Source organism: Chiloscyllium plagiosum, unplaced genomic scaffold, assembly GCF_037043375.1.
Source record: "Chiloscyllium plagiosum isolate Xiang-an unplaced genomic scaffold, Cpla_swu_hap1 HiC_scaffold_19, whole genome shotgun sequence".
NCBI classification, from domain to species: Eukaryota; Metazoa; Chordata; class Chondrichthyes; order Orectolobiformes; family Hemiscylliidae; genus Chiloscyllium; species Chiloscyllium plagiosum.
The window spans coordinates 63752851-63770049 of record NW_028270157.1 but is presented as its reverse complement, the minus strand read 5'-3'; the positions used below and the strand labels follow the sequence as shown (position 1 = coordinate 63770049).

At 47.6% G+C, this 17199-nt stretch overlaps 1 protein-coding gene across 26 annotated transcripts in view; it reads left to right on the top strand.

The window, feature by feature from the left end:
* The window catches only part of nrcama (neuronal cell adhesion molecule a), a 419288-nt gene that overhangs the window by 317100 nt on the left and 84989 nt on the right, over positions 1 to 17199 (top strand). For 25 of the 26 annotated variants that reach the window (XM_087997474.1, XM_087997473.1, XM_087997476.1 and 22 more), the window contains 4 exons: positions 1225 to 1347; positions 4993 to 5163; positions 7517 to 7573; positions 14486 to 14597. In XM_087997474.1, coding sequence (XP_087853600.1) covers positions 1225 to 1347; positions 4993 to 5163; positions 7517 to 7573; positions 14486 to 14597 — 463 coding nt within the window. The remainder of the gene's footprint in view (positions 1 to 1224; positions 1348 to 4992; positions 5164 to 7516; positions 7574 to 14485; positions 14598 to 17199) is intronic. The other variant, XM_043709039.2, reaches the window with a different exon arrangement.

The window sequence follows — 17199 nt, the reverse complement described above, 5'->3', positions numbered from 1 at the left end:
GAGAACCTTATTAATAAAGATAGGAATTTATTTAACATAGCTCTGTAATGAACCATTGTTCTTATTCTGAGACTGACACTCTGTCTGACCTGTCAGTTGGCATGACACTACTTTAGAGGAGGGTAGGGGAGTTTTCCCTTACCGATATTTATACCCAATCAGCATCACCAAAGCAACTTATCTGGTCGTTTTCACATTGCTGTTTGTGGAATCTTGCTGTGCATAAATTGGCTACGTTCAGTGGCACCCGCATTTCTTATGTCAAGCACTTTATTCTTGAGATTGTAAAGTGCGACCACATAAATACAAATCTTTTTTCGCTTTAACCTTATTTGTTAATTTGTTCCATGTAATATCGAATTTGATTTTGTTAATTATCTCATTTCTTTCTTTTCTGACCAAAGACCTGTTTTTAGTCATCAAATTCATCCTCCTGGAAGGTAACTGTGTGGCTGATAGTTGGCTTCAACCTTGCATGAATTAATTCCTATGTTTTCTTCCTGATACCTGTATCCTTTGACGTCCACATTTCCAACGGCACCATCTACTACAGCTCTGGGGGCACTGGGACGGATGGTCACCAGCAGAGCTCAATGGGTAACAAGAAAATGTGCCATTTGAAGAACCCGTTTAGTATTGCTCTCCCCGTGACACACACAGTGCCTCCCGCTGGTGTGTCCTGAGTGAGTCTGGTCCTCAATGTGTTGGAATGAATAACTTGAATCTCTGTTTCCATTGCATGGGGACCAAAAGAATTCTGAATGAGTCGGGAAGGGTGGGAACAGTAGCAAATTCCCCTGTTACAAGCAGAAACACCGTTCACTTCTCAGGACTTTGTAGATTCCGGATTGCTGTACTAACCTATCATTGACCTGCACTGGTTTTCCTTGAGCAGCCTTACCACTGTCTGTCGCAAGTAATCTGACTTCCCTTGGAAATCTAATGCCTGCCCTGTTAATGTTGTGGTTGGATAAGTCTACGTGGAGATGCCGGAGGTGCCAGTAAACGAATAGTGTGTTTGTTACCCTCCGCTATTGTAACAGAGGTTTCTGAATGCAAACAGGGTAACTGCTCTGCTATAGTGCACAGAGGGATATAGTAGGGTGATGTTGAGTGTTTGTTTGCTGAATCTTCCCAAAGTTAATTCCAGACGATCATGTTACCTCCCATTGTTGCCGCCTGTACCATTTTGTTAAAACTGGTGTCTGCTGCTCCCATTTCCAGGGTCCCCCATGTGGGCTAAAGAGAAGATTGACATGATTGAAGTCCGTGAGGGGGCTTCGCTTGTCCTCCCCTGCAACCCACCATCTGGCCTTCCACCTCCAATCATCTTCTGGATGGATAACTGTAAGTACAGAGCGGATCTCTCAGGTTTGTATGTACAGTACCGAATCGTCTGGCCATTGGGAGCTGACTGGAGCGATGGGCCAACTCTTGAGTGCTGCCCAGCCTCAAGTGGCACAAAGCAGACGAGTGTGAGTGGGATTGGGATCCAGTCATGCTGAGACTTTCTGCAGAATGTCCTAATTTAGCAGGTTGTCCTACTGATAGACCCTTGTGCCCAGGGACAGCAGGCTCTGCCAGGATTGCAGATACAGACATGTCGGAGCTGACTCTCCGAAACGGTTGTTCTCTGATCCAATCAGAAGGAGCAGTGTAAAAGCCACTTATCTCCTCAAATCGCTTGCGTGACTCTTTGCAATCACATGGGGAAACACAGCGACCACTGACTTCAGTCAGGTCAAGTGGCTGATGCGAAGTACTGTTGACTTGCTAATTGATCATGATCTTGAATGTCAGTCCACAAAAGGATTGAATATAATTTCAGCGAAGATTTCCAAGAGGCCTCTCTTTAAACATCACGTTGACTTTTAACTCTCTCTTAATGCTGAGAGCTCATGTTGAAGCAGCTTTTTTGATGTCGGGTGGAGTGTGGAGATTTTAAGGTCAAGTGGGGGTTGCGATGCTGGTGCTGAGGGGTCATGGGAGGTGAAAGGTGAGAATAAATTTGGCATAGCTTACCTTCCACATGGAAGGACAAGAGAAATAATGTGGGACGTTTGAGCAGTGAGCCGGAATGTTAGCACAGTGCCTAACCTCAGGAGAGACTGATTCTCAGACAGTGAGAGGAAATCTCTTAGGAGAGAATCTTGTTGAAGAGCTTGTAGATCTGGATTCTATGCCCTCCCCATGCCCTGTGGCTATTCATCTCTCTCTCTGAAGGCATGGGTGCCATTGAGTGCAGCTCAACCACCCAATATCCACCTCCAGGGTACCTCAAAGTAAAGGGCTAACTGCATCAGAGGGAAGTGATAGAGAGTGACCATGTTCTGCCATTTTGGTAGCTGTAAGACGACGAAACTTAAGTGATGGATCAAGTCAGACCTGAGGGGTGATGTAATCATAGAGTCATTGAGATGTACAGCACGGAAACAGATCCTTCGGTCCAACTCGTCCATGCCAACCAAATTCCCAACCTAATCTTTTCTAAAAGGTTAATGTCTTGACCTGAAAACAAGAGTTGGCATTGTGTTCCTTATGGTTCTCTCGAGCAAACTTGTGGCAGGGGTTTTGACTTCTGTCAAGTTAGTGTTTACCACACCTAAAGAAAAAGATTATGTTTGAGCTGATAACAGTCCACACCCGCAATATTTACCGACCTCTCTCCTGGACCCAACCATAGCACCGTGGTCAGGACTCATACAGTCATACACCGAACCATTGCACATTTGCTGTTTCTCATCGGTGGAGATGCTCCATGCCCAAAATTGGAAACCAACCAAACTGTATGACCCCAGCTGTCAGCATTGAGAAAGGAAGGAAAAATGGTGTGGCAATGGCACCGTGGAAATCTGCAGGGAGGTCAGCAATTCTGGCAAGAATTCCCATTGGATTCTGTCCGCCTTGCTGTGGTCAACAGGTTCTGACTCAATCCTCGCACGTGGGAATTTCAAAAATTTGTTCTCAAGACTTGGGCATTACTGGCAAGACCAGCATTTGTTGGCCATATCTAAGTGACCTAGAGAAGGTGTCTATGAACTGCTACAGCCCATTGGGATTTGGTTGCAGCTTACTAGGCCATTTCCAGAAGGAGTCAAGAGTTATGGAGATCAAATCCCAGGTGAGGATTGCAGATTTGGTTCAGGTTTGTTTGATGAATAGCAGTTTTATGGTCACAAGACTGGCTTTGATAAAGAGAATTAGTGCCCTTTCTTTAGCAGTGTCAAGGAGGAGGGGAAGATAGGGTTTGAACTGAAGTCAGTGGAGCATGGCCGGAGCTCTGGCTTACTGCTCCAATAACTCTATCACTGAAGCCACCTATTAGGATGGTGCTGAGCTGGTTTCCCACTGCTCTCCTTGTGTTTTGCTTCTTGGGAGTACCCTCTCTTAGGCTGCTGGAAGCAAAGCTAAAGAGTGCCCCCCCAGAATGTTACAGATGGAAGGTCTCCCCTGCCCACCCCTTGCTGATATCCCCATCCTCTCACACTGCTGCTGTCAGCTGTGGCTCAGTGGGCAGCATTCCTAGTCGCTGAGTACAGAGGTTTTGGGTTCAGACCCCACTCCAGAACTTAAGCACGCTCCCAGTGCAGTACTGAGGGAATGCTGCACTATCTAAGTTGCTGTGTATTAGATAAGACATTAAACTGATGTCCTGCCGTGGCGGGTGTGAAAAGACTGTTTTGAAGAAAAGAGAGAGCTCTGACATCCTGGCCCATTATTGATGCCTTTAATTAAATCACCGAGTAGCAGATTCTCTGGTGTTATCTCCTTGTTGCTTGCTGAGCAGAAAATGGCAACTGTCTTTCCTGCTTACAAAATGGCCACTCTTCATAGGGAGTGCACTTTGGAAAGTCCTGTGGTCATGTAAGGTACCTTAGCAATGTAAGTCTTTCCTCGCCCTGGTGCTGTTAGGAGCTTGACACAGCCCTTCAATACTATCCCTATATTCGTGGCCATTCCTTCCAGAAGCCAGACCCTGCAGTTGTTGGATTCTAGATCAGAGTGGTGCTGGAAAAGCACAGCAGCTTAGGCAGTGTACGAGGAGCAGGAAAATCAACGTCTTGGGCTCCGAAATGTTGATTTTCCTGCTTCTCACATGCTGCCTGACCTGCTGTGCTTTTCCAGCACCACTCTGATCTAAACTCTGGTTTCCAGCATCTGCAGTCCTCACTTTTGCCTAGTTGTTGGATTCTAGCCTGGAGTGAGATTTCAACCATTTACCTTCTGATTCCTGTGGTGCAGAGGGAACATTTATCATTAAGCCAAAGGCTCTCTTTGCTTCAGATGATTGATTTTCTAGACAGATACCTGCCTGTGTTTTCAGCCATCATTCCAGCTTTGATCGAGAGCAGGGACGGGGTGATACTGTGACAGCCCACATTTTCTGCGTGAGAGGGAATCACAGCCACTCAGAGCGGCAGAACCTGTTGAGGCAATGAATATATGAATTTATGGATAACTGAAGGACAGCCTGGGATTCTACCCTGGGACGGCACGGTAGCTCAGTGGTTAGCACTGCTGCCTCACAGCACCAGGGACCTGCATTCGATTCCAGCCTCAGGCCACTGTCTGTGTAGAGTTTGCACGTTCTCCCTGTATCTATGTGGGTTTGCTCTGGTTTCATCCCACAGTCCAAGGAGGTGCAGGTTAAGTGTATTGGCCATGCTAAATTGCCCATAGTGTTCAGGGGTGTGTAGGTTGGGTGCATTAGTCAGGGGTAAATATAGGGTAGGGTAAATGGATCTAGGTGGGTTACTCTTTGGAGGGTCGATGTGGACTTGTTGGGCCGACGGGCCTGTTTCCACACTGTACGGATCCTATTCTGTTTTTCCAGGTGTGCTGTGAAGTGATTCATAATGTAACAGTCCAGACGGTGGGATATGGAAGTGGAAATGTGCCAGCATGCTCACTTTCCATATGGTTAAATTTTTACCCTTGGTGTGCTTTTCTTTCTTTCACTCTTTCTCTCTCTCTCTCTCTCTCTGTCTGTAGTGATGCAAAGGTTTGCACAAAACGAACGGGTGTCACAGGGTCTGAACGGAGATCTGTATTTTTCAAACGTGCTGCCGGAGGACACCCGGGGGGACTACATCTGCTACGCCAGGTTCAACCACACTCAGACCATTCAGCAGAAGCAGCCAATCTCTGTCAAGGTGTTGACGCGTAAGTACTGCCTGGTCTCTTTAACCACTCTGGGGGGCGACTGTGCATTACCCTTAACACCACGTACGTAGATGGTCCATCAAGACACACTTCCTGAGGGCTCCATGCTTTGCCCCAAGGCCTCTGTGAGCAGGTGGATGCTCCCTGTGGTGGTGTGTTTGACCTCCTCGGCAATGAAGGATTCCTGCTCCTGCCATTAAGTGCACACTCCCAGAGGTTTTTGTAGAAAGAGTGAGGAAGGAAAGGGGAAATCTTTGCTGAAATCTTCCTGACCCACCAGTGTTCTGGCACTCCCCATCTCAGCTCATATGTGCGTGAATTGGTCAATCAGGTGAAGAGAGCTGCGGAATTTTACTCCATCATTTGGTATGCATTCCTTTATTGGTCAGAGCATTGAGTACAGGAGTTAGGAGGTCATGTTGCGGCTGTACAGGACATTGGTTAGGCCACTGTTGGAATATTGCATACAATTCTGGTCTCCTTCGTATCAGAAAGATGTTGTGAAACTTGAAAGTGTTCAGATAAGATTTACAAGGATGTTGCCAGGGTTGGAGGATTTGAGCTATAGGGAGAGGTTGAATAGGCTGGGACTGTTTTCCCTGGAGTGTCGGAGGCTGAGGGGTGACCTTGTAGAGGTTTATAGAATCATGAGGGGCATGGATAGGATAAACAGACAAAGTCTTTTCCCTGGGGAGGGGAATCCAGAACGAGAGGGCATAGGTTTAGGGTGAGAGGGGAAAGATATAAAAGAGACCTAAGGGGCAACGTTTTCACGCAGAGGGTGGTACATGTATGGAATGAGCTGCCAGAGGAAGTGGTGGAGACTGGTACAATTGCAACAGTTAAGAGGCATCTGGATGGTATATGAGTAGGAAGGGTTTGGAGGGATATGGTCTGGGTGCTGGCAGGTGGGACTAGATTGGGCTGGGATACCTGGTTGGCATGGATGAGTTGGACCGAATGGTCTGTTTCCGTACATCTCTATGACTCTATAAGTCAAAATGAGTACCTTTTAGGAATCCATTGGGTATTGTGACACACATGGGGGGGAGGTGGGGGTGGGGGGAGTTGTTTTGATGAAACCTGGGATTGAGACTGGGCTGATCGATCTCAGAAGGCAACACTGCTCAAGGTTTGAAACAGTGTCAGCCAACAGAAGATCCAGTCAGGATATCCCAGCTAATTTGCAGTCTGTGTTTGTGACTCGCAGCTTTACCGGATGGCCCTGGCAAGATCCTAGATCCTGTATGCCATTTCCCAACTCCGGATCTAGTGGGAACAGGTATTGGGAGTAAGTGCCATGGTCTGGAGCTCTCCCTGAGCTATGGTTAGTGTGCTGTAGCACGGGGGCAAATGGATTGGTGCCAGGTCTCATTGCAGATCCTGCACTCCTATTCATGCCTCGTGTACGGTGATTCTTGCTTAGGATGCCCGCACGTGTGGGATTAACATGCCAATCGGCACTCACTAGCTTCTCCTGTCATCAGAGGATGCCTAGTGAATGTGAACAAGAGCAAGTGTGACAGCAATTCCAGAGCGTGGCCCCTGCACACTCCTCCCATGTACATTGCAGATCCCACACTTTAATGCAGCCAGAGAGACGCTCCAAGTGACCCCATCACTGTCAGTTTGTTTTATTGAAACAAATGCTGCCTCCTAAGTATCATTGATGTGAAATAATGGAATTCAGTATTATGGGAATATTGAATGTGCTGCTACAAGACACCACACAATCCTTCTGTGCAATTGTGTATTGGTGTATTTGTCCCAGAGTTGTATTGGACATCATGAGAAGCAAAAGTGAAAGAAATTGAAAGAGTGCAGGAATGCATTAGGAGGAGTGCTCCGTGCCCTGTATGGTGGAAAAGGAGCCGGCTAAATGAAGGAGAAATAACGTGACTGAGGAATCACTGGGATATTGTGGATAGTGCAGTCCCTTCGGAATGCTTAATGTTTGGTGGGGGGTGTGTTGGAGGGGGAGCAGGGAAAGACGTGTTTGTTCGTGACGTCATCCTTGAGATGGAAGAAATGGCAGAATCTGTTAAATACAGAGGCTTCAGGAGAGGAAGCCCTGCCATGTTAGGAGAGGAAGGGAAAATGGCAAGAACTTTAGTATGTGTGAAATGGAGAGGCCCTGATAACAAGAGTGCATAGGAATCCTGAGGAAGGAAGAAGAGTTAGGAGAAGATCTGGTGTGGAAGGTAGTGTTGCTGATGTAACGTGACTGAAATGGAGCAAGTGGGAGGGTGGAATTGAGTTCGTCCAGGGAAAGGGGTGTGAGGAACACTCTCAGTTCTCAGTTATACTTGTCTGGCTCTCCAGCACCATGCTTATACTGTTCTGTCTATTTCAGTGGATGCCATCAATGAGACTTATGCAGGTTATTCGAATGGCACTGAACTGTATGGTGGTGAGTTATTGTGTGCCCCTGAGTGTGTATGTTTTAACACCCGTTAGACTTAACCATCTGGCTGTAGCTATTTACAGCTGCCGATCATAATCAATCCATCACTAAAATAAGTCTCGCGACCTCTTATAACACGTCCAGCGTCTAACTAACTTGATGACAATCCGCATAATAAAATTGATTCTGGGTGGGCTAACACAATAGGATCTGTCCACTGTCAATGTCGTGTCAGTACGTACACTAACGGAGCCTCTCTCACCTTCACGCGGCTTGCCTGGCTGGTGCTTGTGGTGACTGGGGAGGGTTGATGTTTCTCCTGAGTATCTCACTGTCAGACAGAGGTCCAGATGATAAACGCCGTTAGGGAGGAGACCCTCCCCCAACTCCTGATCCCTGAACAGCACTCATTCACAAGGTTGAGAATAAAGTTCTGTGGCGACAGTCTCTGCAGCCAAGTTATCTGTCGACGTTAATATTGACAATGGCCACCTTGACATGATAGCTGTGAGACTGTAGATGATTGTTCCAGTGCAGCAAATGTGTAATCATTAGTAACTATACAATCCCTATGGTGTGGAAGCAGGCTCATCATGTCCACAGGAGAAAGTGAGGACTGCACATGCTGGAGATCAGAGCTGAAAATGTGTTACTGGAAAAGCACAGCAGGTCAGGCAGCATCCAAGGAGCAGGAGAATTGACGTTTCGGGAATGCGCTTTTCCAGCAACACATTTTCAGCTCATCATGTCCACACCTAGACTCCCCTCCCCTCCCTCCCCTCCCCTCCCCTCCCCTCCCTCCCCTCCCCTCCCCTCCCCTCCCCTCCCTCCCCTCCCTCCCCTCCCTCCCCTCCCTTCCCTCCCCTCCCTCCCCTCCCTCCCCTCCTCCCCTCCACCACCACCCCTCCCTCCCTGTAACCCTGCATTTTCCATGGTTACATATTCTGGACACTATGGACAACTTAACATGGCCAATCCACCTAACCTGAACATCTTTGGATTGTGGGAAGAAACCAGAGCACCCGGAGGAAACCCACGCAGACACTGAGAGAACGTACAAACTCCACACAGACAGCCGCCCAAGGCTGGAATCGAACTGGGGTCCCTAATGCTGTGAGGCAGAGGTGCTAGTCACTGAGCCACCGTGCCATCCCATTTAAAGTTGCACTCGAGTCATTTAGGATTTGAACTGACAATCTTGTGATCTATCATCAGATGTGTTGGCCATTGTACCACTGGCCCTGTGCGAGGTGGTTGAGGGACAGTGTGTGGATGGGAGGGGGGCAAACAGCAAACCATTACCAGCTTCTCATGATCTTTAACGATAAAAATATATAACTTTGGTCCTTGGGCGACATCTTTGGTCATGTCTAAGTGGTGAGTACATTTCAAATACATGGATAGGAAAGGTATAGAAGGATTTTGGCCAAGTGCAGGGAATTGGGGTTAGCGTGGATGGACATTTTGGTTGGCATGCACCAGGTTGGGCCAAAGGGCCTGTCTCTATGCTGTAGGGTTCCATGGTGATATTCACTTTGAGATTGGAACCGTCATTTCTTGGCAGGCCTCTTCAGCTTCCCATGAATATCCTCGAGGAACCTAGTTTGAAATAATTATGCACAGCCCCATTTGATGTTGGCACTGAGCACATAAGCCAGGGTGACCTGTTGTGTTTTCCTAAGCTGGTGAGGTGGCTCCCTCCAGTCCTGTGCACCCCGGGGTAGATGGGAAATGGGGTTAGTGGTTGTCAAGCATGAACCACAGTAACTGTACTGTGCTGGACCTACCTCCAATACGTCCTTGGGGGACTGAGTGAGTTCACCCACTCCTGGTTCTGTTTCAAAGGCTGCATGTGTGGACAAGAAAACCATTTTGTCCTCATTTTATACATACCTACAATGTCAGAAGGAGCCGTCCCTGTATGCCTTGGCTGACTTATTTGAAAATGCTAATTATTTAAGTTTTGAAGAGTTGTTTGACACTAAACGCATGTTGGAAATGATGGGAAACGCAACAGGTCAGACTGCTATCTATGGAGGCAGACGTACTGTTTAAAGGCGTCGAACCTCACATCGTTACAATGATACTGGGTTTTTGTTTCACTCACTCATGGGATATGGGCATCACCAGCTGGAGCAGCATTTATTGCACATTCTTAATTTCCCTGAGGACAGTTAAAAACAACTTCCATTAATGCGTGAGGAGAAAGTGAAGACTGCAGATGCTGGAGATCAGAGTCGAGAGTGTGGTGCTGGAAAAGCGCAGCAGGTTAGGCAGCATCTGAGGAGCAGGAGAATTGATGTTTTGGGCAAAAGCCCTTCCTGATGAAGGGCTTATGCCCGAAACATTGATTCTCCTGCTCCTCAGATATTGCCTGACCTGCTGTGCTTTTCCAGCACCACACTCTCGACTCACGTTACTGTGTGTCTGGAGTCCCATGGAGGCCAGACCAGGTAAGGATGGCAGATTTGCCTTACCTAAAGGACATTAGTGAACCAGATGGTTTTTCCTGACATTGGCAGTTTGAACCCCAGTCCCCAGATCATTACCTGAGCCTCGTGGATCAAGAATCAACTACCCTGTGAAACACCTATCTTGTGCTGAGAGTGATGTTGGTGCAGGTTTATGCAACCCCAACCTCACTATCAAACCAGCAGACAAGGGAGGCGCGGTAGTAGTTTGGCGCACCGACCTCTACACCGCTGAGGCCAAACGCCAGCTCGCAGATACCTCCTCCTACTGCCCCCTGGACCATGACCCCACCCCCCACCACCAAACCATCATCTCCCAGACCATCCATAACCTCATCACCTCGGGGGATCTCCCATCCACCGCCTCCAACCTCATAGTCCCCCAACCCCGCACCTCCCGCTTCTACCTCCTGCCCAAAATCCACAAACCTGACTGCCCCGGCCGACCCATTGTCTCCGCCTGCTCCTGCCCCACCGAACTCATCTCCGCATACCTTGACACCGTCCTGTCCCCCTTAGTCCAAGAACTCCCCACCTACGTTCGGGACACCACCCATGCCCTCCACCTGCTTCATGATTTTCGCTTCCCCGGTCCCCAACGCCTTATTTTCACCATGGACATCCAGTCCCTGTACACCTCCATCCCCCATCACGAAGGACTCAAAGCACTCCGCTTCTTTCTTTCCCGCCGTACCGACCAGTACCCTTGCACAGACACCCTCCTTCGACTGACTGAACTGGTCCTCACCCTGAACAACTTCTCTTTCCAATCCTCCCACTTCCTCCACACGAAAGGAGTAGCCATGGGCACCCGCATGGGCCCCAGCTATGCCTGCCTCTTCGTAGGATATGTGGAACAATCCATCTTCCGCAACTACACTGGCCCCACCCCCCACCTTTTCCTCCGCTACATCGATGACTGTATCAGCGCCGCCTCGTGCTCCCACGAGGAGGTTGAACAGTTCATCCACTTCACCAACACCTTCCACCCCGACCTCAAATTCACCTGGACAGTCTCAGATTCCTCCCTCCCCTTCCTCGACCTTTCTATTTCTATCTCAGGCGACCGAATCAACACGGACATCTACTACAAACCAACCGACTCCCACAGCTACCTGGACTACACCTCCTCCCATCCTGCCCCCTGTAAAAACGCCATCCCATTCTCCCAATTCCTTCGACTCCGCCGCATCTGCTCCCAGGAGGACCAGTTCCAAAAACGCACATCCCAGATGGCCTCCTTCTTCAAGGATCGCAATTTCCCCCCCGACGTGGTCGACGATGCCCTCCACCGCATCTCTTCCACTTCCCGATCCTCCGCCCTTGAACCCCGCCCCTCCAACCGCCACCAGGACAGAACCCCACTGGTCCTCACCTACCACCCCACTAACCTCCATGTACAGCGCTTCATCCGCCGCCATTTCCGCCACCTCCAAACGGACCCCACCACCAAGGATATATTTCCCTCCCCTCCCCTATCAGCATTCCGTAAAGACCACTCCCTCCGTGACTCCCTCGTCAGATCCACACCCCCCCACCAACCCAACCTCCACTCCCGGCACCTTCCCCTGCAACCGCAGGAGGTGCAAGACTTGCGCCCACACCTCCCCCCTCACCTCCCTCCAAGGCCCCAAAGGAAACTTCCATATCCGCCACAGATTCACCTGTACCTCCACACATATCATCTATTGCATCCTTTGCACCCGATGTGGCCTCCTCTATATTGGGGAGACAGGCCGCCTACTTGCAGAGCGTTTCAGGGAACACCTCTGGGACACCCGGACCAACCAACCCAACCACCCTGTAGCTCAACATTTCAATTCCCCCTCCCACTCCACCAAGGATATGCAGGTCTTTGGACTCCTCCATCGTCAGACCACAGCGAAACGACGGTTGGAGGAAGAACGCCTCATCTTCCGGCTAGGAACCCTCCAACCACAAGGGATGAACTCGGATTTCACCAGTTTCCTCATTTCCCCTCCCCCCAGCCTGTCTCAGTCAAATCCATCAAATTCAGCACCGCCTTCCTAACCTGCAATCTTCTTCCCGACCTCTCCGCCCCCACCCCAGTCTGACCTATCACCCTCACCTTGACCTCTTTCCACCTATCACATTTCCGACGCCCCTCCCCCAAGTCCCTCCTCCCTATCTTTTATCTTAGCCTGCTGGACCAACTTTCCTCATTCCTGAAGAAGGGCTAATGCCCGAAACGTCGATTCTCCTGTTCCCTAGATGCTGCCTGACCTGCTGCGCTTTTCCAGCAACACATTTCCATCGCAGGTTTATGCAGACAACCTGCCAGGCCCAAAGCCTCATTCCAATGATCTCTCAGATCAGGGCACGACCGGATGGCTTAGCATTCTGGGTTTTGAGTTGCGCCAATTTAATATGGATGCCAGTCCCCGTATCTGGTTTTGCTTCCCCAAAGGCGACACTGAGATTCCTTAGTCAAGGAACATGAGCTAGGCGATACTATCTGAAAGGATTCAGGTTGCAGGAGTCTGACTATGGCTTGCCCAGCCCTGTGCGGAGTTTTCAGTTACTTGTCTCATTGCTGAGAAACTGGAATCTTTCTGGCCTCAGTGAAAAGAAATGGATTTAAAATCCCTGGATTAGTCCTCAATCATTCCTGGTTAAAATGGAGATGTGACTTCAAAACCATTGGGCTGGGCTGCTTTGGAAAGGAAAACTGATTACTGTGATGGAGTGAATGTGCTCTGAAGGTTTTATTTGGGGCAATCAAATTAGAAATAAAAAAGAGCTGGATAGATAGAACAGCAAAGGGTGTTTCTGTTCAATGAATACAGCCCCACCTGCTCCTTTGTGCAGTTATACTTGGCAGCTTGACTTTCCAATAATTAGATCATGTAAAATGAACCTTTTGTGTGTTTACGGTGCTGTCTGGACAATTTAAATTGAATGCACCTTTAATTGTAAGCTCTCAATCTGGGGAAACAAAACACACAAAAAAAAGCATGCTGTATTTTCATGGAATGCAAGTCAACCTTTGAAGCTTCCAATCAAGTCTTCCAAAAGTTCGTCTCAATTTGTTCAGCACGATTGGAATGTTAACTGCAGATATAATTGGTTGATGTTTTGAAATGTGAAAGAAAATAGAAGTTAATTCATGCTGGAATCATGTTGCATGGATGATTAAATAAATTAATTGCACTAAGAAATCTTTAATTGCAATTGAAGCAGTTAAAAACTCCGACTCCCCATCCTTGCATCACCACAACCCTAGCCTCACCACTTCCTCTGACTGACTTGGATGAACAACCCTGACTGATGAGTGACTGGATCCCTGACTGATCCCTGACTGAGTATGAGCTCCTGGACTGGTTACACTGGGCCTGCGGGCTAACTCTATGACTGGTTGCGGCCTGCTCTCTAAACTATAAAGGCAAAGAACATCTGACTCTGTGTCTGAAGCCCCTGGACAGAGGTTGGATAATGCCCTTGACTGACTGTGATGGGGTCTGCTAACCACTGGTGAAACAACCCCTTGACGTAACTGAGGGCTCCGCTTGAACTTTGAGCCCTGGCCATTTGGATGAAACACATTTTGAGAGCTTGCTGGGTAAACTACGGCAGATGGGACATTGATGTAATACAGTGCGGTTCAGCAACATGTCCCCCGCTTGACCGATCACAGCTGACGAGCTGCCTGACTCGTGCCTTTGCTAAAAGGCAAGACCGAATTACTGGGCCAGCCATAAGCTCAGCAGTGCAAGAAATGGCAAGGCTGGGCAGAGGTGCCTTGAACATCCTGCACAGTGAGTGAGCGCTATAATACAAGCTCAGGTCCCTGCTCTGATGCAAAGGATGGATGCCTTTCGCTGCACGTAAACCGGTGTGGCAGCAACATTGCAATGACATGTGTCTTTGCACTCCAAAAGAGGATTGAAATGGTAAACAAGTGAATGGGAGATGTACTATGGTGATCTATGGTGATGTGGTGAGGCTGGGCTGTTTCCAATGCCAACTTCCTTGATCGAAGGATGCAGACGATCACTGCCCAAGGAGTCTGCCCAGTGATGTTTGACAAGGTGTCTCTTTTTCCAATTGTACTCAAGATTGTATAACTATTGAGCTTCAGTCAAATATTGCCAATCTGCTTCGAACTGACAAAGAGAACATTCTAAGGACGTAGAGAAAGCTGAGAATTTTTCTCTCTTGTTGCTCACAACCCTAGTGACTTGTTGACTTACCTTTAAATCCTGATCGTTGGCAAGCCAAGATATATCTCATTCTTAATGTCTGTCCTTTGTCACTAACTATTACTAATACTATAGTGCTTCTGAAGCAGTTTCCAGATCTTTCTGCGTTCAGTTAACCTTCAAATTCTGCTCTCGAGTGCATGTCAGTAGCTATTTGGTTTGGTTCTGTTAACCGTGTTAATAGCTATTGGGTCTGTCAATGGTTTCATGGATTTGTGTTCTTACAGACAGCCCAGTGGGAGAACGAAGGCCCTTCATTCTCAGTCCCAAAGAAGCAAGCAGCAGTAAGACTGTACTGAGAGGGCAGGTCCTATACTTGGAATGTATTGCTGACGGCCTGTAAGTTGAAATGTCCCATTTTCAGAAGCTTTGTTTTCCTCTGTCACAGGTGCTGTTTTACGTTTTGAATGACCATTAATGATTTGTTGCTTTATCAGGTGCATATTAAATAAATTTTACAGCACTATAACAAAGAGGGCTGCCCTGTGCCCTCACCAGTATCGAGCCTCCCATCAGCATCATTGCAAAAACTCAAATACAAGCAAAATACTGCAAACGTTGGCACTCTGAAACAAACACACAGCTTGCTGGAGAAGCTCGGTTTAATGTGGATGAATGTGAGGTATTGTGTTTTGGTAAAACAAACCAAGGCAAGACTTATGCAATTAAAAGTATGGCCTTGGATAGTGTTGTAGAACAGAGAGACCCAGGGGTTCAGGTACATAATTCTTTGAAGTTTGCATCACTTAGGTGATTGAGGAGGCATGTAGCATAATTGCCTTCATTGCTGAGATCTTTGAGTACAGGAGTTGGGACGTTAGATTAAGGTTGTACAGGGTATTGGTGAAGTTGCTTTTGGAGTACTGATCCAGTTCTGGTCTCCCTGTTACAGAAGGGATATTATTAAGGATTCAGAAGAGATTTACCAGGATATTACCAGAATGGAGAGTTTGAGTTATAAGTAGAGGGTGAATAGGCTTGAACATGTTTCAGTGGAGCATAGGAGGTTGAGAGGTGACCTTATAGAGTTTAATAAAATCACAAAGGGTATAGATAAGGTGAAAAGCAGATGTGTTTTTCCTAGGGTTGGGGATTTTCAGATGAGGGGGCATATTATTAAGGTGAGAGGAGAAAGATTTAAAAAAGACATGTTGCCAGACTTCCTATGTTTTAAAAAATGTGGGAAATTGTCGACACCTCAGGAGTATTTGGCTATGTAAAGTATTTGTGGACGTGCTAAGTTTGTGAGCAGGTATACTAGTCTCAGACTCAGAGTGGGATTGAGCAGACTGCCTTGTGAGGAAAGGCTACACAGGCTAGGCCTGTATCCTCTGGACTTTAGAATAGTCAGAGGTGACTCAACTGAGTTAGGTAAGAGCCTGAGGAGTCTTGACAGGGTGTTTGTTGGAAGGATGTGTCCTCTTGTGGGAGAATTGAAAACTAGGGTTGAGAGTTTAAAAATAAGGGGACAGCGATGATTTCTTTTTCTTTCTGGGTGTTGAGAGTCTCTTGCAATCCTTTACAAAGGCGCAGCATCTTTTAGTATTATAAAGGCAGTGATAGGTGGATTCTTGATAACAAGGGCTGTGCAGGAATGTAGAGTTAAGAATGAAATCCGAGCAGCCATGCTCTTATTGAATGGCAGAGCAGGTTAGAAGGGCTGAGTGTGGCCTACTCTTGTTCTTAAGTTGTATATACAGAAATGGAAGTATGTCTCGATGTGAGGTAGCTTAAGAATTATTGCTTCCAGCACCGTTAACTCCATGTCGTGTGAGGTCAAACAGGGAGCAGGATGTTGCTGGAATTCCAATTGATTGGAGCTGACGGTGACCGGATGTGAGATGTGCAGGTCTCCGTGCTCAGGTTTACACCATCTGCTGATTCATGTGAAGGATCTGTTAGTGAACATCTCATCCACTTGACAAATTTACATCAAAGTTGGCACCACACATTTACCACTGCCCCCCCCCCCTCAGAATTCCTCGAGCAGGGAGTCGAAAGCAAGTTGAATGTTCCAGTCACTGGTCATTGTGCAAACTACTGCTTGTGGATAAGGGGAACAACATGGTTAGTTGTGACATTTCTCATTGGCCGGCGTGGTGGCTCAGTGGTTAGCACTGCTGTCTCACTGCGCCAGAGACCCAGGTTCTATTCCAGCCTCTGGCGACTGTCTGTGTGGGGAGTTTGGAAGTTGAGTCATGAATGGAGGAGAATGAAAGAAAGAACTTGGATGTATCCATCACGTTTCACGTCCTCAAGGCACCCCAAAGCACATCACAGCCAATCAAGTACTTAAAGTTGACTCACCTTTGTAATGTTGAATGAGCCCTATCTAACATGTCCACAGCTAAATCCCAATATCGTCATGACCAGGTGAGCTATTTTCTTACTGCTGTTAATTTGAGGGATAAATATTGTCCGGTTCACAGACAGCAAGATGATATTAAACAAATAAACATGAATAGGATGCGTTTAGAGAGATATGGGCCAAATGCTGCCAAATGGGATTATATTAATTGAGGATGCCTGCTTGGCATTGACATTGAATCGAAGGGTCTGTTTCCGTGCCGTCCATCTCTATGACTCTATAATCAGCCTCCTACATTGATTAGTCAGAAATCACATGACACCAGATCATAGTCCAATAGGTTTATTTAAAATCACAAGCTTTTGGAGTACTCCGCTTTCTGGAGGACTTTCACCTGATGAAGGAGCGGTGTGCCTATTGGACTATAACCTGGTGTCATGTCACTCCTGATTTTGTCCACCAAAGTCCAACACTGGCACCTTCGCATCACAGCTACACTGAATACGGTGCAGCGGGATCTTTTATGTTAACCCAAGAGGGCAAATGGGGGTCAGCTTAAAGTTCATCTGACAGACAACATCTCTGACAGTATAGCACTCCCTCAGCAGTGCGCTGAACAATGCAGCCAACCAC